This window comes from Phalacrocorax aristotelis, chromosome 17 (genome assembly GCF_949628215.1).
Source record: "Phalacrocorax aristotelis chromosome 17, bGulAri2.1, whole genome shotgun sequence".
Lineage (NCBI taxonomy): Eukaryota > Metazoa > Chordata > Aves > Suliformes > Phalacrocoracidae > Phalacrocorax > Phalacrocorax aristotelis.
Genome location: NC_134292.1, coordinates 6964335 through 6985259, shown reverse-complemented (window position 1 = coordinate 6985259; position 20925 = coordinate 6964335). Strand labels below are relative to the sequence as shown.

The following is a 20925-nucleotide window of genomic DNA, read 5'->3' as shown; positions in this document are numbered from 1 at the left end:
AGGCACAGAGCAGCATAGCCAAGGAATTCTTTCCTCTAAGAGAAAGCCCAGGCATGAATCCATGTGAGGCTTAGAATAAAAGAAAATAATCTGCCTCCCACATGCTCACAGCCTGATGGCCTGTATTCCAGTGTCTCCTGGCTGTCACAGCAGCAGGGGACACAGTGACTGCCCTGCAGCTAGGGTGGGTATGACAGTTTGGGGCAGAAGGGGTTGCGAGCAGAGCAGCAACCCAGGAGCTGGCAGGAAGGTATGGTGGATGGAGCTGGAAGAAGGCAGGAGGACATGCCACTGCCTTACTTGGCCTGGGGCCTGATTCCTGTTCCAGGGCTGGCTGAGGAACAGCAGCTTCCTCTGCTCCTCTTTGCCTGAGACCCAGAGCCACTGCACCCCTGCCCCTTCCCTGGGCCTCTCCTGCTGGCTTTCTCCTGCTGCAGGCATCTGGTCTTCTGAGTGTGAAGGACTATTTGAGAGAGTCTGATCCTACATTCCTCATGCCTGAGGCCTCTCAGATAGCTCCAGCTGGTACAGTCACTTTAAAATGCAAACCAGACAAAATCTGCCTGAGTTTGCCAAAGGCTGAAGCATCCCATTTTTTTCAGGAGACGCTAATGCTCGTGGTTTCACTGCTGAGTGACTTTGCAGTATCTTCTGCCATCCTGCATGCTGAAAAGAGCAGTGAGGAGACCAGGAGCTGGGGTATGGGGAGCTGCAGGTGAAGCAATTCAATTTCATTCATCCAGGGGAGAAGGTGCGTCAGGGTGATGTGACTTTTTGCGCAGGAAGGGGAGTGAACGCAGGTGGAGTTCCTTTCTCTTTAATAAACAGCTAAACTGCTCATGCCTTTACTTGAAAATGTAGCTGTGTTTGATGAGCCAGCACAACCTCCTGTGGGCAGCCGGATTTCCCAGGGCTGGGTGCAGCCAAGGGCAAGTGATCACTGGGGCAGGGCACGTCTGCAGACTCTGAGGCTTTGTGCTGGTAGAAGCAGGAAGAAATGGCAGGGAAGGAGGGTACTGGTGCCTGCAGCAGCGTCAGAACAAGCTGGATTGTGGTTCAACACTGCTTGGAGCCGTGGGCTGAGCTGAGGGGCCCCAGGCAGGCAAGATCCCAGCTGGGTTCTGCACCTTCTCCACCAGCACGTGGGAGCACTCTGGAGAAGTGCCACCTGCCTACCTGTCTCCTCCATGCTGGAGCGGTCCCCTCAGGCTCTTTGCCTGGCCAAGCTGTGGGATGTAATTGCTCGTTTGGGAAAATTTTGGGAAATCTGAGCTGTAATTGCCCAAAGCGTCTGCTGCCCTTTGAAATCAGGTTGGAGCCCAGGCCGTGCCACCCCAGCATACGTGCCTGTGCTCCACTGACAAGGATTTGTTACACAACCAACCCTCTTATGTAGCTGCCACCAGGAAATTCCCCAGCATAGCAACGGTAGAAAAACATGTAGTTATAATATTGTAGTGTAATTCAGCTGGTCAAACAAATAACAACCCATGTGGGAACCGAGGTGCTTTTTATTCCACAATCTTTCCAAAGCAGGATTGTTATTAAAGGCTTCTATTTTTAAGTACTTTTCCTAAGCTGCTCCCACAAATTTTTCATTCCTTCTGCCTGCTGTTTAGTCCCTTCTCCAGCAAATCCCTCCATCTTTTCCCCACAGCTCCTGGGAAACCTGGTGCCTAAATCTTTCAAAGCCTGACCCTGACTCCTATTAATAATTTCTCAAAAAGATACGGTGTTTTTTGCTAGCAGTGCTGGTTTTGGGTAGGTCTTCTCCTGGGCTGAGGCCTCTTGTGCAAAAGGCTATTTAAGGCACAGCCTGTAGTTGAAAGACATACTGCCCTTAGGACCTGGTCCTGTTCAGGCAATGACTGTCTCCTAGCAGGATGTGATCTGTGGGGGAGGATCAAACCATTAATATTGACAGCCTGCTTCCGCCTGGATTAATGGGATGGTTGAACATACTCCTGGGAGCTGTATTGCCTTGGGTCAGGAAAACCAAGAAGGTGCGACTGTGCAGTGAATGTGTACATGGCATGAGACCCCTAAGCTTGAGGGATCAGTCAGCAGCTGGGATCCCAGAAGCATTACACTTGCCTTCGCAGGCAGCTTCTGCCCCTTTTCCCCATCCACGTAGGTGCTGCTCCAAAAGACACGGGCCCTCCTCACTGGGTTTCTGCTTTGTGTAATGATGAAAGGGTCTGAAATGCATAAACATGTGGAAAAGAACAACTTCCTTTGCCCACGTGTTTTTTATAAACCATGGAGCCTACCCAGCACATAGAACACCCACGCCTGGGTCTGCCCCAGGGGCTTATGCCTAAACAAACTGTGCTTTTTGATCACTCCTTTCAGTTCAAATTTGTGCCAGTTGCTGGTGCAAATTGTCCAGGGATTCCTGCCAGTGCTGGAGTAATGCTGAGGAGGAGAAAGTCTGGCTGGCTAGCAGGAGAAGTCCTGGCTTGTCTGCAGGTGGTACCAAGATTGTGCGTATTCCTGCTGCTCGGTGAGGCGTACTGGCTGCCTCGGGATGGGAAGAAGGTGCATGAAGGAAAAAGGTTTCACTGCCAAAGAGCCTGTGGGCTGGATCCTCAGCTGGTAAAAACGGTAGCGGCTCCGTGGAAAGCGTGACGTGTTGGTGAAGGGACTGGCTGCCTGCCCTAGCTCCAGGCTCCTGGGAGAGCTGGGGAAGGGGCTGCTGGAGAAAGTCTCACCCCTGCTCAAAGGTTGGTCTGGCCCTTGCATCACCCCAGTCCTTGGGCACCAAGGTCTTCTCCCCTACGGGTTTGCTCCGTATCAGCTATGGAGAGGGGAGATGGGAGTGAGCAGTTTTTGGGATGTGGCTTTGCCATCAACTGCTTATGCTTGGCATTATGGTGCTTATCAATTTATCATTGATCATTTTATCAATGACCTGGATGAGGGGACTGAGTGCACCCTCAGGAAGTTTGCAGATGACACCTAGTTGGGCAGGAGTGTCGATCTGCTCAAGGGCAGGAAGGCTCTGCAGAGGGATCTGGACAGGCTGGGTTGATGGGCCATGGTTAATTTTATGAGGCTTAACAAGGCCAAGTGCTGGGTCCTTCCCTTGGGTCACAACCCCAGGCAATGCTCCAGGCCTGGGGCAGAGGGGCTGGGAAGTGCCCGGCGGAGAAGGCCCTGGGGGTGCTGGCTGACAGCCGGCTGGGCATGAGCCAGCAGTGCCCAGGTGGCCAAGGAGGCCACCAGCCCCCGGGCTTGTGTCAGCACTGGTGTGGCCAGCAGGAGCCGGGCAGGGATGGGGCCCCTGTGCTCGGCCCTGGGGAGGCCCCACCTCGAATGCTGGGCTCAGGTTTGGGCCCCTCGGGACAAGAAGGCCCTTGAGGGGCTGGAGCGTGTCCAGAGAAGGGCAGCGGGGCTGGTGCAGGGTCTGGAGCACAAGTGTGCTGGGGGGCGGCTGGGGGAGCTGGGGGGGTTTAGCCTGGAGAAGAGGAGGCTGAGGGGAGACCTTATCGCTCTGTACAACTGCCTGAAAGGCTGGAGTGAGGTGGGTGTTGGTCTCGTCTCCCAAGTAACAAGCGATACAATGAGAGGAAATGGCCTCAAGTTGCGTCAGGGGAGGTTTAGATTGGGTATTAGGAACAATTTCTTCACTGAAAGAGTGGTCAGGCACTGGCACAGGCTGCCCAGAGAGGTGGTGGAGTCACCATCCCTGGAGGTATTTAAAAGATGTGCAGATGTGGCACTTCAGGGCATGGTTTAGGAGACATGGTAGTGTTAGGTTGATGGTTGGACTTGATGATCCTAGAAGTCTTTTCCAACTTTAATGATTCTATGATTCTATGATAATACTCTGCCAAGCTCCAGGGAGACATGCGTGGCGTTGGATGCAGTTTGGTGGCAGCACGGGGCTGGGGTCCAGGGTGAAAACCCCAGCCCTTACCACAGTGTTTGAATCCACACGGCTGCTGCGTGTCCTGGTGCCCCCATTCCCACCCCCGGGAAGCAGCCCGTCGGTGTCATTCGCTGCTGGGCTGTGGAGCTCCACACCGGGCTGTGCTGAGACTTGTTCTGCAGCCGCCCTGACGCCAGGGTGGTGGTGACCAGCTGCAAGTACCTCTCCCTTTAAACATAGTGTTTGGGGTTTTCAATGGCTCTCTGCACGCTTGGATGTCACGGCGCTGAGCCAGTGCGTCACAGTGAGCGGTGCAGCATTTTAGGTTTGCAGCACCAGGGCAGAACAGCCATGGTGAGGGAGATTCAGAAGCAAATGCAAAGAATTTGCAGATCTCTGCCAGCAGAGAGATCATGTGCTTGAAGGGTCTTTCTGGCTCTGAGCCCTGCCCTGCCAGGCTGGGAGCAGCACAGGGGTCTGGAACCGGGCAGGCCAGGGTGGAAAGAAGGACATCTGCTCTGGACAGGCACAGGAAGAGCTCAGCCCTTGGCTGGGGTGGCTGGAGCATGCAGCTTGCGTCTGAGCTGAGTGTGGCAGGAGTAAAAACCTCTTCCACAGCACTGGTCCTAGTGGGAAAGCTGCCCCGGTGTGACTCCACGCTGACTGTTCGCTGCGAATACAACAAATGGTGTAACTCTCGCTTCTGCAGGGGCAGAGGCGGGGGCTGGCCTGTGGCTCAGCCGCTGGTCAGGGCTGGTGGGTTAACGCTGCCCAGACGGAGAGGTGACTTGTTTTCCTTCTTGGCTCACTCTCTGAGCAGGAGCCAACCTTCTGGATCTGCCTGTACAACCTGACACATGCTCACATCAACAGTACTTCTGTCCACCTGGACCCAGGGCCACTGTGCCCAGGGGCTGCCTTAAATTCACATCAGCACCCCAGGAAAAAGGCTTCTGTAGCCCATTCTCTCCAGCGAGTTGGGTGCCACCAGTGTCCCATTGCTGGGGACAAACCTGTCCTTGTGCAACAAGGTCTGTAGCGATGGGACTGGAGCCTGGTCCTGGGCTGAGTACAATGCTCTTGGGTTACTCCAGACCCTCTTGGAAAGGACAGGATTAGTTTTCCTCGCTGGCAGTTAAAAAGTTAAAAAGCCCTGAAGAACAAAACCAGTCGTAGCTGGTTCGATAGTCCTAATGCTTTGATAGATGGTTTTGTAAATGACAAACCGTTGTACTCCATTCATTGTTTTTTTGAGGCTTTTTTGAGGCTTGAAACATTTTTTTTATCCCAACATGTCAGTTAATTAAAAAACTGCTTGTAACCTCAAAACGCTCATTTCCCACTCTGTCGCCAAAAGTTTCAATCTTCCTGAAATACATTTTTTTTCTGTGTAAAGGAACCGAACCCCAAATCCAGTCCTTCAACAATAATTACCTTGGAGAGCTTCTTTTAGCCCTGACGCTGGCAGCTCACCAGAGTTTTCCTGCCGCCATCACCAGGGCCAGGGCTGGGGAAGAAGGAGTTAAAAGTCTGCATTGGAAGAGCAGCCCAGCTGCCTGCAGGAGCTTAGATCCCACTCTTTCTTCACCAGTGTTTGACGGCTGGGGAAAAGCCAGCTCTAAATTCAAATGCGACTTTCTAGACTGAGGACAAAATTATACCCAACTGCCCTGATCCACCGTCTCGGAGAAAACCAGGACAAGCTGTCTTTGAGGCTGGGCAGGCTGGTGTTTATTTCTATTTGCAGGTCTGGGGCTTTGTGGTCTGTGACTTGTCTGGTTGTGCTTCCAGGCTGGTCACTCCGGGAGCTCGTCTCCCAGCTGGGGGGTACCAGGGCAGCCTAGGCCCTCTGGTGCTGGGCACTGGTGGGGCAAGGGACAGTTCTGTCCCCTGTGTCCCATCCCTCGGCAGGTGGCTGTGTAGAGGAGGGCTGGCTGCCTCTGCCACGGGAGTGCTCAGCTCGCACTGGGCGGGACTGGGCAGTGCTGGGAGCGCTGCCACGGAGGGGTGGGCTGTGGGACCGGGAACAGAGGGAGCGCAGGAGCACAGGGCTGGATGCCTGGATGCAGCTGAGGTAGGTGCCTACCTTCTTCCAAACTCCTCCTTCTTCCCAGCGCTGATCAGCTCCTGTCCCTGGGGGAGCAGTGCCTGGCTGGGCGAGGGATGCTCTGTGCAGCTCTGTCCCTCTGGGCAGAGACAGGAGGGGACGTGGGGCAGGGGAATTGCGGTGGGCTGTTTTAGGGAGGCAAGAGTTCGAGCTGTGGCCAGGCTGAGCCTTGCTGTGGTCCACACAGTCGAGGTGGCTGTATCCCAGCTTGGGGCATTGAATCCCCACGCAGCTGGTGGTGGCAGGGAGCAAGGAGCGGAAGCAGCCTGCAGTAGGGAGCAACGTGGGCAGCCTGCTCTGTGTCCCCGTCTGGGGTTTGCTCACCAGCAGCTCTGCTGCATCTTTTACTCCTGACTGGCCCAAAGGGGTCTACAGGGGCTGCGGGCTTTCGACGAAGAAACAGTGGTGACTTCTGTTATCTTTAAACGTGGCTGTTCCTGCCCCCTCTCCCGCAGAGACCTCTCGCAGCCTGAGCAAGATCTCCGCTGGCTGTGAGTGCTGCAGGCGACCGAGCAGCACCCTCCCCCAAAATGATGGAAAACACAGTATTTATGTCATTTACATTCTACAGCACAATCTTGATTTTAAAAATGTATGTTGTTGCCATCATTACTGGACAAGTGCGACTCAGAAAGAAGGTAAGTTCCAGTTTCCTTTACCTTTTTCTCCCTTTCTGGCTTGTTACTTGGTTTTCTCTGCGTTTTCTTTCTTTTTTTTTTTGTTCTTGTAAAGGCCAACAAAGTTTTCCTGAAGCAAGTTGAGTTTTCTTTGACTTAAGTTGAAAGCAAAACTTGTTTCATAGCTGCGGCAGATAAAAATCTCGCTTCTCTTTGGCTCTTTTTGTTTGTTTCTACCATCTGTAGTTTGATGTTTATAATTTCTGAATCCTAATCTAAATAGTAATTTCAGATCTAAAATGACATGCAGGTGAGCTGCTTCTGGAAACAGTTTACAGTTAATTTGTCATGTCTGGAAGAAAAGCAGGGGAGAAAAAAGGTTTAAGAACAAATCATTGCAATGGTCTTTTTTCTTGCAATGTGGCAGAAAGCTCTGCTGCTTTTGGAGGCTGAATTACTATGTGAATGCTCCAGGAGAGCAGCAAGTCATGGGGAATAAAAACGATACCTGGAGGAAATAGTTCTTGGACACAGGGGAAAATACAAGGAGGAGCAGGAGCTCTAGCTGCCATCAGGAGATGGGGCTAACTGGACCTTTTATCATCTGCAACTCAAATTGAACTTGGGGCAAAACTCAGGTGTCTGTAAAATCTGTTTTAAAGTATTTGAGAAGTTTCCGACTGCATCAATGGAGTGGGAGGAAGAGATTTCTGCTCTCAGATAAAATACAAAGATAGATACTCCTGTGCTGTAGCATCATTCTAATGGATGATTTGGCTTCTCCACTCGTGTTTCTGAATGGGAACAGTCTGGGCTTGTAACATGATTAAAGAAAGCTCCGGAGTCCTTTCCAGACTGCAAAGTGAAGCTGTCGCGTGTAACCGGGTCCCTGAGGAACAGCTTCTGGGTATAGGTGGGGAGCTGATGTAAATCATTTTTATTTGTAAGTTTATTAGTGTGGGATCTGATTTCCCCAGGGCTGATTTCATTCATACAGTATCACTGCCAAAAAGCCAGCCAGGGAATATTATTTCTCTGTAGGGTCAACTAATCTGTCAGTCCTGGTTATCTTTTTGGATGCTGCTTCAGTGTCTGCAAGCTCTGTGCCAGCAGTGATCTCATGTGGTGGTTGGCAGAGTCTCCTTTAAATGGGTTTCAGTGGGAGAAGTGGACTGGGATCAGGCCAGAGCTCCCTTGAAGCCCCTGGTTTGGGACCTGCTAGGTAGGCAGAACTGGGTTTTTCAGGGTTTAAGGAAAACCCGTGCGGAGGTGCAAGGTTTAATCCTCAGGACCATGCACATGGAAGTGCAGTTACTCTTGTATTTGTGAAGGGTGGTGAGAAACTGGGGCTGAAAGGTCTCCTCGGGCAGAAAGAAATCCCCACAGGTCTTAAAGACTGGGGGCAAAGCTTCTACCTGTAAAGTTCCTGAAAACATTATGAGCACATATATTATCGGGACTCTCTCTTGCAGGCGTTTGCAAACCCGGAGGACGCGCTGCGCAACGGGGGGCTGCAGTACTACCGCGAGGACCCCGATGTGGAGCGGTGCCGCAGGTGAGTATGCGGCGGTGCTGGCATTTCCCCTGCATCACAGGGCGATCCCTGGCAGATGCTGGCAAAGAGGCAGCAGGAAGCTGAAGGGCTCATTAAGTAATTACCTACATAGGCTGAATGCCTGGAGCTTGGCTGCAGGACCCTGTACACTGAGGCAGATTAATATTTAATGGCAGCATGATGTGCGCTGGAGCAAGGACACGTGGAAGGACATGTGGAAGGACCCGGTTTTGGGGTCTGACACTGACACTGTTAAACTCCTTCCTAGATCCTCAAAGTCCTGCAAGCCCCTGAGGGCTTGTTCCGTACCCCCACCCACAGGTTTCTCATGCTCTGCTCTGAAAGGACCCCGAACCCCCCCACATCCCTGCACAGCTTGGACAGTACAGCCAGGCCATGACTGGGAACTGTGTGACTGATCCCAGTGCTGCATGCTGCCCGCTGCCCAGTCTGGGGATCTGGGAAGAGGCTGGATAGGATGGCAATAACTTTTGTCTCCCTAATTGGGCAAACTCTGTATCAGGTATTCAGCCCTGGGCTTCCTTTACCATCCCCCTTACCCAGGAGGTGCCCCAAGTGTTGGGCTGGATCATGTGTGTGGGCTGGTGACGTGCAGGAAAGGGGCTGGAGCCGTGCCCTGCCGTCACTGAGCCCTCAGTCACCAGCTCTGCTGTGAGTGGGGGACCACACCGCGGACCTCTCGCTGCCTGCAAGATTTGCTTTAAAAAACATCCATTACCACCTAACAGCATGGCTTCCAGAGGGAGGAAGGATGGCAAATGAGCAGTTTCATTGCTAGGAAAAAGAAAGTAATAGTAGTAATAATAATCATAACCCTCTTTTGATTAGTCAGAAAGGACAAACTTCCATAAAAATAAATAACCAGAGCTTCAACAAAGACCTGGGGAAGTCTGGGATCTGACTTGTGCAGCTAAAGCACTCAAGGTCAGTCCTTGCTGATCTGTTCACAGCCCTGGGGAAGACAAATTAAACCCAAGGTGTTTCGGCTGGACAAGGGTGATGTCGGGTTTTCTTCTCAGGCGTTATTGGGATGGGAGCAGAGCCATGGCTGGGCTGCTGGAGTCTGGGCAGAGCAGGGGAGAGCAACTGGCAGCTGGGAAGGAGATTTTCCCCTTGACTCTTAGAGAGGCCCCTGGCTGTATTTCAGTTCTTTTCTTTCCTTTCTCCTCCCTGTTCTTCTGTTTGTCCTTCCAGCCCTGCTGAACCTCTGAGTCCTCGGGGGCATGTTTGGATGGGGCCACTGCAGGGTGAGGCAGTGGGTGTCCAGCACCTGCCCTCTCCCAGCATGGCTGACACCAGAAGCAAACCATGCTCATCACCATGGTCATGGCTGGCCTGTGGGAGGGTTTTGTGGTGGTGTCCGCAGAGGTGATGCTGTCTCAGGAAAGGAAGCGGGGCCCTGGGCTGGGCTGGGCTGGGGCTATGAGCAGGTGGGTAGCAGCCCATCCTCGTGTCTGGGAAGGGGCTGGCTCTGCCCCCGGACCATCTGGCCAGAAGAAGAGGGCTTCCCACAGCTCCCCACCTCACTCCTGGGTTTGGCAGGGAATATGTCTCCTCCATGTCTAGGCTCTGATTACCTCATCCCCAATGAGTCTTTCTGGCATTGCTGCTACAGCAGCAGGACTCATTTTAGTGTCTTTTCTAGGCCAATTCCTCCATGCTGTCCCAAAATCACACCCAGAAAGCAGCTGAATTAGGGTTTCCAGCAGGCTCCTTGCCATGTTCATCCATGCCTTGCTTGGGGATGTGGCCCTTAAGCTATGGACCACTCCCCATGGAGGTGGGAAGAGCAGGTAGGACAAAGGCCCTTGCACTGGTGCCTGTTATGGGGATAATGGAGTGCTGAAAGCCCTTGGGGTAGCTCTTTTCTGGCTACAAAAGCCTGTGCATCCCCTTCATTCTTCAGCAAAGCTGGGGCTGGAAACAACTCAGGTGACATATTTACCCACAGGTGCCCTGGCACTGCTGAGCCAGTGCCTGGGCTCTGGTGTGTGAAGAGGCCAGCAAAAGGATGCTGGCAGCAGCCGGTGTTCAGTGCACCGGTCATTTCATGTGACATGGTGATGGGAACCAGACACTGGACCCAGAGCCTCAGCTCACATCCCTGTCCCTGGGCATCACAGCAAGGGAGAGGAGGTTGGGGCAAGCTGGGTGATCAGTCCTTTCCCGCAGCTCCTGCTCCATCCCCCTGCTCAGAGACCAATCCTGCCTGGGAGCAGTCACCCTCCAAAATACCCAGTCATGTGGTGCTGAAAATTTCTGATGGAGAAGCTTTTGGCAAACCTTGGCCTGAGGAAACTGGTGTGTTTGGTGAGGCTGTTGCCAAGGCGGACACGGGGACATCTGCTCCATAGATCTGACCCCAGGGACACAAGATGGGGCTTAAAACACAGCTCTTTTCCAAAGTCAGTTTTCAGCCAGGTCTATCCCAGCCTGTGTCTGCACTAGTGAGCTGTGACTGAGCATCTTAAAACTTCCTGGCCACTTCTCAGCTTGCACAGAAGAGCAGAACAAACATCTTAGCCTTTGCTTTAGGGAAGAAACTGCTTAAAATTTTCTCTTGACTTTGTGAACATTCAGACATCCCAATGTACAGGAATGGGGAAGCAAGGGCCCCTCTTAATCAAGGCTTCCTCTCTGCCTATCAGCCCTCTAGGCATATGGGAAAAAGGCAACAGAGCCTTGTGCCTGGGATACTCTCCAGCCCAGATCTGTCCCCACTGACCAGGGCATGACCTGAGAGTCCCCCCATCAAAGCACGTGGACAGGGCTCTGGATCTTGCATTCACAAGGGGACAAAAGAAGGAGAGACAGTGGTGGTAGGGGGTGAGGACAGCCTCGCTGCTTTGGGGACCGGTTTCCTCCCTCGAAGGATGGTACCTGGGGGAGGAGGGACACAGCCTGCACTCACAGCATGATGGGATCCTGTTTTGGTAGCAGTGAAGGTGGTGGCCAGCGATGCTGTGATACCCAGGCAGGCACATGTTCAGACGGAGTGCAGGGTTTGGCCCCATCAGTGCCAGTGTGCCATCGTATGGCCACAGCGCTCCCTCCAGTCTGGCTACGGTGCAATTAATCAGGTGGTGCTGGCACAGTGTGGGGGTGCAGGACATGCTCAGGGCACTCCTCCTCGGTCCCCTTTAGGGCGCTTACAGAGAGGGGCAAAGCCAAGATCCGTTCCAGTGTGGGAGTTTCTCCTCTGGAAACCACCTTGTTATTGTGTAACATGGCCACATCTGGGGCTGTGCCTTGCTGGCGCCACACCAGCTTTGAGCTTTTTGCAGCTTTGCGGGGTCTTTGTTTTGCTTTGTTTATTTAAAAGCTCTAACCCTTGAGCTGTCATCTGTCACAGCAAAGGCATCCCAGTCACGGAGGGCAAGCTTCAGGAACGCAGCATCCCAAGGGAGAGACACCAGGTGCAAAATCCTGCTGCCTGTGTGTGTAGGGGGACCTGCCTCTTTTGGGGGCTGCGTCTGCCCCATCCAGTGGAGGGATGGGCACTCTGGCTAGAAGGAATGGGAGACAGCAGGGAAGCCTGGTGGGAAGGAGCAACCTTATCTCCCTTTTCAGGGCCCACCACAATGACATGGAGAACATCTTTCCTTTCCTCTTCCTTGGAGCCATCTACTCCCTGCTGGATCCCAGTCCTGCAGTGGCCAGGATCCATTTCTTCATCTTCTGTGTGGGGCGCATCATACACACCATCGCCTACCTCCTGCAGCTGAAGGCTCCCATGCGCTCCGTGGCCTACAGCGTGGCACAGCTGCCCTGCTTCTCCATGGCTCTACAGATCCTCCTGGCCACCACCCCGTACTGGTAACGCCCAACAAGACCAGCCATCCAAACCCCCTTGTCCCACACTCTACTGGTTTCACTGACTGGACCAGGTGGTGTGTGAGTGTGATTATGCATGTGGGCACATGGTATAAAATAATAGAATTGTAGAATGCTTTGGGTTGGAAGGGGCCTTTAGACACCATCTAGTCCAACCCCCCTGCAGTGAGCAGGGACATCTTCAGCTAGATCAGGTTGCTCAGAGCCCTGTCCAACCTGACCTGGAACATCTCTAGGGATGGGGCCTCCACTACCTCTCTGGGCAACCCATTCCAGTGCCTCACCACCCTCGTTGTAAAAAATGTCTTCCTTCCTATAGTCCCCCTTTAAGCACTGGAAGGCTGCAATAAGGTCTCCCCGCAGCCTTCTCTTCTCCAGGCTGAACAACCCCAACTCTCTCAGCCTGTCCTTGTAGGAGAGTTGCTCCAGCCCTCGGGTCATTTTTGTGGCCTCCTCTGGACCCACTCCAACACTTCCATATCCTTCTTGTGCTGAGAGGCCCAGAGCTGGACACAGCACTCAGGTGAGGTCTGAGCAGAGCAGAGGGGCAGAATCCCCTCCCTCAACCTGCTGGCCACGCTGCTTATGATGCAGCCCAGGATACGGATGGCTTTCTGGACTACAAGCACATGTTGTTGGCTCATGTCCAGCTTTTTGTCCCCCAGTACCCCCAAGTTCTTCTCTGCAGGGCTGCTCTCAGTCCCTCCATCCCCCAGCCTGTATTGATATCGGGGGTTGCCTCAACCCAGGTGCAGGACCTTGCACTTGGCCTTGTTGAACCTCATGAGGTTCTCACATGCCCACCTCTCCAGCTTGTCTAGGTCTCTCTGGATGACATCCCATCCTTCTGGCGTGTCAACTGCACTGCTCAGCTTGGTGTCACCTGCAAACTTGCTGAGGGTGGACACGATCCCACTGTCTGTGTCTTTGATGAAAATGTTAAATAGCACTGGTCCCAGTATGGACCCCTGAGGGACACCACTCGTCACTGGTATGTTGCCAGGGAGGCCACCTGCACCCCAGGGATGCTCAGTGCACCCTCGATAAAGTCCCCGTGCTATTGAAATTGGGCAGGGAAGTCACGAGAGAGAAGGAGCGCGTCCCCACATGGAACGGGAAGGGGATGTGGAGGCAGGTTTCTCTCATGTCTGCTAAGGGTCGGAGGGGGAAAGCACCTGGACTACCCATCGAGGAAGGGGTTCATTGAAGGAAATAAGGTTTTCTGGCCCAACTGCATTCAGAACTGGGAAGGGGAAGATGTGCTCTTTCCCTTTAGTCACAAATACCCCATGAATCAGGAAGAGAAAATCATGTGGTCCTGTGAAGTCTCTTGGTCAGCAGACCAGGTTGGTAGCAGAGGCGGGTTATAAAACATCTACCCTCCTCCTGCCAGGCCATGTGGGTCTGTGGGGAGGGGGTGTCTCTTAGGTTCCCTCTCCCATGAGGAGGAGGACAGGAGGCAGGTGCCTGCCAGGCAGCATAACACATAAGTTGAAACTTTGGTGTCATGGTTTTGGTGACGTGAAGCCACCGAAGTGTTCAGTACCCCCAGCACTGCCTCATCTCACGCCACAGGATGCAGCTTCCCGCCGGGGAGCCTTGCTGCAGGCAGGACCCTGCAGGTCCCAGGAAGGACACCCTGCGGCCAGTGTTTGGCAGCTCCCAGCCAGCAGCAGCTGTGGCTTTTCCATCTCAGTCTCACCATGGCAAGATGCAGAGGGACACGCCTGGAGCAGCGGCAGGAATTGCTTACTGTGTAGAGAGCCAGACACAAAGCTCTGGGACTTCTGGAAAGACTGAGATGCTCACACAAAACAGGGGTTTTGCAGTTTGCAGGCAGAGCTTTCTCCCAAGGGCGGTATCTGCGTTCACATGCCACTGATGCCTAAAAACACTCCCAGGGCACCAGACTGAATTTCTCCCCCTCTGTTTGCAGCCTTTCTCTGGCCACAGAATGGCTGTTGCTATTTGGGGAATGTGCCGTGACTGCTTTGGGGGTGTTTTCTTTCAGCTGTTTCCTGCTGTCCACTGCTGCTGAGCTGTGTGCAGCCTGGATTAGTTGGTGTTTGCAGAAAGCTCTGGAAACGAGTAGAGTGGCTTTGAACTGCCCCACGGGAGAATACTGCTGCTCTGCAGGGTTGCCTGAATGCCATTGTGCTGGACAAGAGAGGCTGGGACCATGGTATCACAGGATGACAAACCCTCGGGAGATTCTCTGCCACGTAGCTGTCCCCAAGTGCCAAGGGCTGGTCCAGGCAACAGCAGCATGTAATGGAGCACCCCTATGGAGGACATGGCAGGAAGAAGCCTCTGCTGTTCAGTGCCTCCCTCCTCGGAGGGCAATGCAGAGTTTTACTAAGACCCCAGGGGTAAACCAGAATGAGCAGAAAACAAATTCCCCTTCCGCCTGTCCGAAGCACTAAAGTTGTTCCCTTAACCCCACTGTCCTCAGAGATGCTCTTACTGAGACCTCACTGAGTGCCTACATGCACAAAGCATGGGCTGAAACACCAGCTCAGACTGATGCTCTGAGCCCTTGCCCAGCTTGGGTAGCAGCTTCTGTGCCAGTAACTCCTGACCCCAGTGCAGATGTGCCCTTAGGCTAAGCTGTTTGGTGAGACTTGGAGCAGAGTGCTCTGGTCTCCTGCTGGGGATGCAGGCCCCACCACATGTGGAAGGTGGTCAGGACTGCAGGTTCAGCAGTTTGCTCTTGGCCATTTCTCATTTACACAGCCTCAACAGATGTCTGTGTAATACATACCCCTCTTAAGCCTCTTCTGCCTCACATGGTGCACAAGGTCTTGAACCCCTGTACATTTCTCTGCTGCTGCACGTGCATCCTGGTGGCAGGAAACAAATATTCCCAATAAAAACAAATCATTGTGCTCTGATACATCCTTCCTTCAGGAGCAGCAGATGCAGCTGGTAGCAGCTGGGTCCAGACCTAGCAGGATGGCTCCCCAGCTGCAAAGTGCTTTGCTAAACACCACTGCAGAGCCTGGAGTGCCCTGGGACTCCAAGAGACATCCCTTTCCTCTAGACTCACCTGCCCTGCAGAGGAAGCTCTCTTCCAGGTGTGTGTTATTTGTGCTGATCTTTTAAATTCAGCAGAGCTGGAGCTTGCAAAGGAGCTCTGCTCGGTTTTCTTTCCTAGAGTAGTAGGTTGCTACAAAGCTTGGTGTTCACCTAAACCTCCTCCATCCCAGCTTCCCCCAAAGCAGGCTGAGGGGTAGGAGGTGCTTTGTCCCAGCAAGCTTTCTTCACACCCCACCTGTGTTGAGCTAGGTCCATCTTGCCTGCGGAGCCAAGGTGGTGTTTAAACCCTGGAGGGCTGGGGAAGTTCAGGTAAGATGTGGTTGCTCTCATTTCTGTGCTTATGACTTGCAAAGGAGCTGTCTGTACTTTTTCAAGCTCAACAGCCCCCTCTTTTTGCAGGTAGGTTGCTGGGAAGCAAAGGCTTAATTTCCCTGGTTTTCCCCTATTTTCTTAAACTGTTGGGGTTTGGGATGTGCTGCCCCATTGGTGTCTGTTAGCTGGTTGAGATGGCAAAATGGCTCCATTTGGTAGTGGTTTTTTTCCCCCTCGTGCTTTTTGCTTTCAGATAAGAAAGCTTGATAAAATGGACTTTCTCCATACATGTTGCTGAGGTTAGAGATGTAGCTGGGAATGAGATTTTGGCATGGAAAGGAAGAAATGGGGCTGCAGACCCCACCAGTCACCAGAGCTGCCAGCTCCTTCAGCCTCTTCTAAACTGCCTGTTCAGTGCCTGGGGCTGATGCCCTGCTCAGGGAAGCTGAGGTTATGTGCAGAGCTCTGCTTTCTTCTTTTTTATTAAAAAAAATAAACCCTGTTGTACTGGCTGCAGGGAAAAGCTTGGGAATGTGAACTCTCCTGGCTTCAAAAAAACAAACAGAAAAAGCCCACAAGGCAAACTTCAGAGAGGCCCAACCATCACACTTATTTTGAAATGCTGCAGAGGTTTGTGGGAGGCAGGACAGATCCTGGCTCTCAGCTGCCTGGTCAGCCCAAATCTCATCAGGGTTCTCCCAGGACCGAGGCAGTCGGAGCCACTGGCTCTCCCCTGGGCCCAGCCAGTGGCATTTGCTGCAAGTGATGAGCTAAAGCATCTCCCGCCTTTCCCCAAATAATATCCTAAAGCCCAGAGCTCAAATTCCTGCTCCAGCATCAGTGTGGGGGAAGAATGTGGCCAGGGTCCCCCACAGCTCCAGGAAAGTAGGGATGGAGGTTGCATCTACCACCCTCTGGGTTTTGGTGTGTGTATTGTACATGCCAACAATTTGGAATTCACACCTGGCTCAAACCTGAAACAGTAACGCTGCGAAACACACCTGGGACTGTAGAACAACACAGTTTGGCGCTTAGATATTTGAATATGATTCATACTGTCAGTATGTGTCTTCCCTCCACCCTGCTGAGCCCAAGGTGTCTGGAGGTGGGGGGAAAAGCAAGTGGAGACCCGGCACAAGCCACCTCCCCTCCCACACACTTCTAGCCAGTTCAGCCCCAGGATCCCTCCTAGCCCTGAGCTTTGGGCTTTTCCCTTCCTTACCTGCCTGTGCTGCTGCCTGGCTCTTTCCTGTCCGTCCAGGCATTCCTCCTTGTGGGGTCTGGAACAAAGATCCCCCTTGATCATCTCTCCTGTGACACAGGCCACTCTGTCTTCTCTGCCCTTCCAAAATCTCCCATTTCCTCTAGGAGATGTGGGGCTGTAGGGTTTTGCCACGCAACCCCCCTTATTTCTCTTGAGGAACCAGGATTCCCTTTGCTTGAAGGGAGGGCGAGAAGAAGCAGCTCTACAGGTATGGGCATCCCAGAGGTTAGTCCCCTGGAGACGACACCGGTGTTTCCCTGCTCCTCCCTGGTGTACACGAGGGTGAAGCTGGCGCAAGGAAATCTTTATCCACCAGTTTTTTTTTTCCCCTACCCGGCTCCAGAGCTGAGCTGTGAAATGTCCCCTTTGCAACTTGGGTGCCGTGCTGGTGCCAGCCCCAGCTCCAGGCGGGAAGAGGGAGCGGGATGGGGGGGCTTCGAGCCGCACCCCCGACCCCGCTGGGCTACCCCAGGCTGCTCTCCCCAGCGCGGGGCTGCAGCACCCTCGTGTGGCTGCGAGCACCCGCTGCGGGGGGCACCCTGCTTCCGGGGGCACCCTGCTCCCCCAGCCCCCAGAGCAGCCGCCTGCCGCCAGGCCACCGAGACCCCCACCCACGGAGATCCCAGCCCGGGTGCCGAGGCCAGGGAGCTGTGGGCAGGCCCCGGAGGGGGTGCTGGAGGTGTTTTGGGGCAGAGGGATGCATGGCTGGGTGCCGGGTGCCATTCCTTGGGGAGTGGGTTGAGGAGGAGGCCCCCGGCTGCTCCTGGGTCCATCCAGCTCTCCGGAGCAGGCGGACACGATGCTCTGCCTCGCTCCCGGCCACGCTGCACGTCTGCGTGCAGTAATTCTTCCTTGGCTTTGTAACACCCACTACAAAGGGAATTTGCTTCCTCCCTCCTTCCTGAATTGTTATGGAGCATTACACCCCCAGCAGATAGCCATGTCCAGCTTTTCGAAAGCTTCTCTGCTGCCTTAGGTTGCTTCTTTTAAGGGTTTGGAAGGAGGCAGCAGTGAGCAAAATAGCTGCAGGGAGAGATGCTCCTTCCAAATGAAGCACAAAGTTTGGGGTAACCATTGCACCCCTCAGGACATGAGGGGCTCAGCTGCTGGGAGGTGACATGTTGCTGTCATATGTCCAGATGTTTCTGCAGCTCATAGGTGGTGTCAGCAGGACTTGGAGGGCCTCCGGACCTTCCTGTTGCCACCAGAGGGAGAAGGGCTCAGCCCAAGGGTAGCGGGAGAGGAGGATGTTATAACCGCTAGATGTCTGTATGATTCGTTTTGGATGGGGATAACCAGGCTGGCATCCCTGCAAGCTGGAAAAAGTGAGCTCTGTTTTGTCTCGCTGCCGTGGCAGCCGTTCCTGATGACAATATAAAATAGTTCTCATTAAAATATTGCTGGGGCAAACTTCAACTTCTCATCAGTCGGAAAGCCACGTGAAAATGTTGGGCTGTGGGGGTCAGAAACGAGGAAAGGGGGTACAGGAAGGTCCTCCCATCAGCTGAGACTTGCCCTTTGGGAGACAGCTGGTTGAAAAGCAACTGCTTCAAGGAAGGAAACAAAATTTGCAAATAATGTTTTTGAAACCTTCCTCCCCACCTGAAGCTGTTGTGTATGGAGGGAGACCAGCTCTCCTGCAGAAATCAGTTCTGGTGATGGGTGTGTCTGTGACAGACTGCTTCCTGGGTGGAAAAATGCTCCCATGCTGGAAGAGGAGGAGAGGTAGCACAATGCCTTTGTGTTCCTCTTCATTGGTAGCCTTCCTCTGGCACATCCCTCCCCTATGGAGCGCAGACCCTGCCAGGTGAGCTGCAGCTCTCCATGTTCATCTGCCTCCTGGTATGCAGACCCCTCAGAAGTCGTCAATCAGCTCCTGGGAGCCAGCTGACCATGGGATGAGACCTTCTGCTCTAGCGGGAGCTGAACTGAAGCTGGGACAGTTCAGGCAGGAAATAAATGACATATTTCCAACAGTTAACAGTAATGAGTCACTGGAAGAATCTGCCCTGGGATCTGCAAGCTTTTCACTTCCAAGGGTCTTTTGACTTGAGGCTGGATGCCCTCCAAAGGGATGCTCTGGATTGACCACATGCTGAGGACATGAGGATGCTGCTTGGGTGATGTTCTCTGCCTGGGGCTAGGCAGAAGGTTGGACAAATGACCTTAATGATCTATGAGTCACTTATCAAATGACTAAATAAGTGGGTACAAAGCAGCAGCGGAGCAGTAGGATAGGGATGGTTAAACTGCTGGTGTGTGGGACCTTGCCTGCCGGAGTGGGCTGGTATGGCTTTGGGAGCTGTGCATCCTACAGACCAGACCTGCAAGTCCTGTGTGGGCTGCCCTGAGTTGCCGCAGCCAGGCGTGGTTCTGGCACCAGCATGGCTGCAGGTGCTGAGGGAAGGTCTCTGTGTCTGCCTGTGGAGTTGCTCACTTCTCCCTACCCCGAGGATGGCACAAGGAGCACTGTGGCTGCATTGTGGAGTATTTGTGCTCCTTTCAAGCCTTTCATTTTGTGGCCACCCCTGGGTTTCCTTCTAGAACAGAAAACAGGGTTAGAACCCACAAAAGCTCAGGCAGTTAGTGGGCTTGGGGTGATGCCCAGTGCAGGGGCTTGCTCCCCTTCTGTTGAGTGCTGAGATGAAATGGGATGAGCCTTGTTCCCCCTGAGGAAAGCTGCGATGTGCTGCTGTAGGGGTCCTTCCTCAACCTTGCAGTCCCATGGGGTCCATGTGTCACAAAGGCCACTGGTAATACAGGGGTTGCTGCTGGAAGGGAGCTGATCCTGTGGGTTTTGTGGAGCTGAGCTCCTCTGGGTGCGTGGGAGAATGCTGCGGTCCTCCTGACTGCATAGGGGGGTCTGGGGGGATGGCTTGGGGAGGAGGAGGTGACACAGGCATCCTGTAAGCAATACCACGGGAGCTGGCTTGAGAGGAGTCTGCTGCAATTCAGCAGATTAAGGTAGGCAGAAGAAACAAGGCAAACCCAGGGTGTCCCTTCTCCACCCAGCCCTCCTGGAAGTCAGCAGGGCAGCAGTTTTCTGCGCAGGCAGTTGAATCTCTGCCACGTTGTGCTGACACAGACCCACCCACCATTAACTTGCTAACCCTCTCTCAATACACTTTATACCTTTGATCTCTGCAGAATCTTGGGCTGGTAGTTTTCAGGCTTTAGTTGTGCTGTGGGTTTCTATGACAGCTGTGAGGATACTTTCTGCCTTGTTTTCTAATCCTTTCCTAGCAATTCCTGCCACTCGACTTGCTACTTTTCAGTCTGAGTGTGTGCTGGGCAGTTTCCCCTGGGCCCGTCTTCATGCCTCTTGGCATTGCATTACTTCTGCTGCTTTATAACTCAGCACAGTGAGCTCCTGGAGCTCTCTTTGGCTTTGGCTGCCCAGACTATTTGGTATTGCCTTTGCCTGACCACTGCTTCCTCCTGCTTCTGGGTACTCTGTGCCTGCTCTGCACCTGTGGGCCTTTGCTCCCTAGGAAGCACTCTGCGATCTAAGAGATGACGGTTTATTCCTACCTTTTTGTTTCTTATCTTTTAGCTAGTTGTCTGTGCAGAATCTGGCTCTTCTCCTTGCTGCCGCCTTAGCTCAATTTCTGTAGACCTGGAGGAGAAAACCCCCAGGAAGCCACATGTTCCTGGTCCCTATGTGTGTGTGTTCCCCAGCTCCCCTGCAGCGGGCCGGTGGGGGGCTCTCCGTGGGAGCCATCCTGCGCTCACAGCATCCCACACTGATCCCAGCTCCTTGCAAATCTGCTCAGCTGCATGGCTCTGCTGAGCCCCCAGCAGCGCTGGGCTGCCCTTCAGGTCCCCCAGCTTCTCACCCCCTCAGCCTGGCTCTCTTCCCATGTGCTCCATCAGTGCCCAGCCTGCAGCTCACCAGGCTAATGCCCTCCTTAGGGCGCAGGATGGAGCCTGGAAGAGCCGGTTTGGGCTCCCAGTGCTTGTGCTGCCCAGCCCTTACTGAGACTGTGTGCTTGACAGCAGCATCTGTCTGAGTGCCTGGATGTGCCTGCAGTGGTGGCATAGGAGACAATCTCTTCAATTTCTCCAGCGCCTCCAGTTCTCTGAGCTGGTCCAGACCTCTACGTTGCCTGTTTCCAGCTCCCAGGGCTCTGTGATAACTTTCTGGTGGTCTCTGCTGGGACCATTGATAAGCACTCGTCCCAGGAGGACAGGATGTCTGTAACAGATGCTCACCCCTGATGTCTGTGGAGCATCAGTTAGTACTTACAGGTTTCTAACCCCATTTTTGATGCTGGATTTTAACTGATAACCTAGGACCAAGAGGCTTTG

The 20925-nt window shown here is 53.5% G+C and overlaps 1 protein-coding gene across 3 annotated transcripts; it reads left to right on the top strand.

The window, feature by feature from the left end:
• Positions 1-5322: 5322 nt before the first annotated feature.
• PTGES (prostaglandin E synthase) lies at positions 5323-18642 on the top strand. 3 transcript variants are annotated; one of them, XM_075111840.1, is made up of 4 exons: positions 5323-5618; positions 6434-6616; positions 8068-8150; positions 11742-18641. In XM_075111840.1, the coding sequence occupies exons 2-4, from the start codon at positions 6509-6511 to the stop codon at positions 11989-11991; spliced, it is 441 nt and encodes a 146-aa protein (XP_074967941.1). In that variant the 5' UTR covers positions 5323-5618; positions 6434-6508; the 3' UTR covers positions 11992-18641. The 3 variants fall into 3 exon arrangements, with proteins under 3 accessions (XP_074967941.1, XP_074967943.1, XP_074967942.1); XM_075111842.1 differs by lacking the exon at positions 5323-5618 and adding an exon at positions 5630-5945 and having other exon boundaries at positions 11742-18642; XM_075111841.1 differs by lacking the exon at positions 5323-5618 and having other exon boundaries at positions 5957-6616; positions 11742-18642.
• The last annotated feature ends 2283 nt before the right edge of the window (positions 18643-20925 follow it).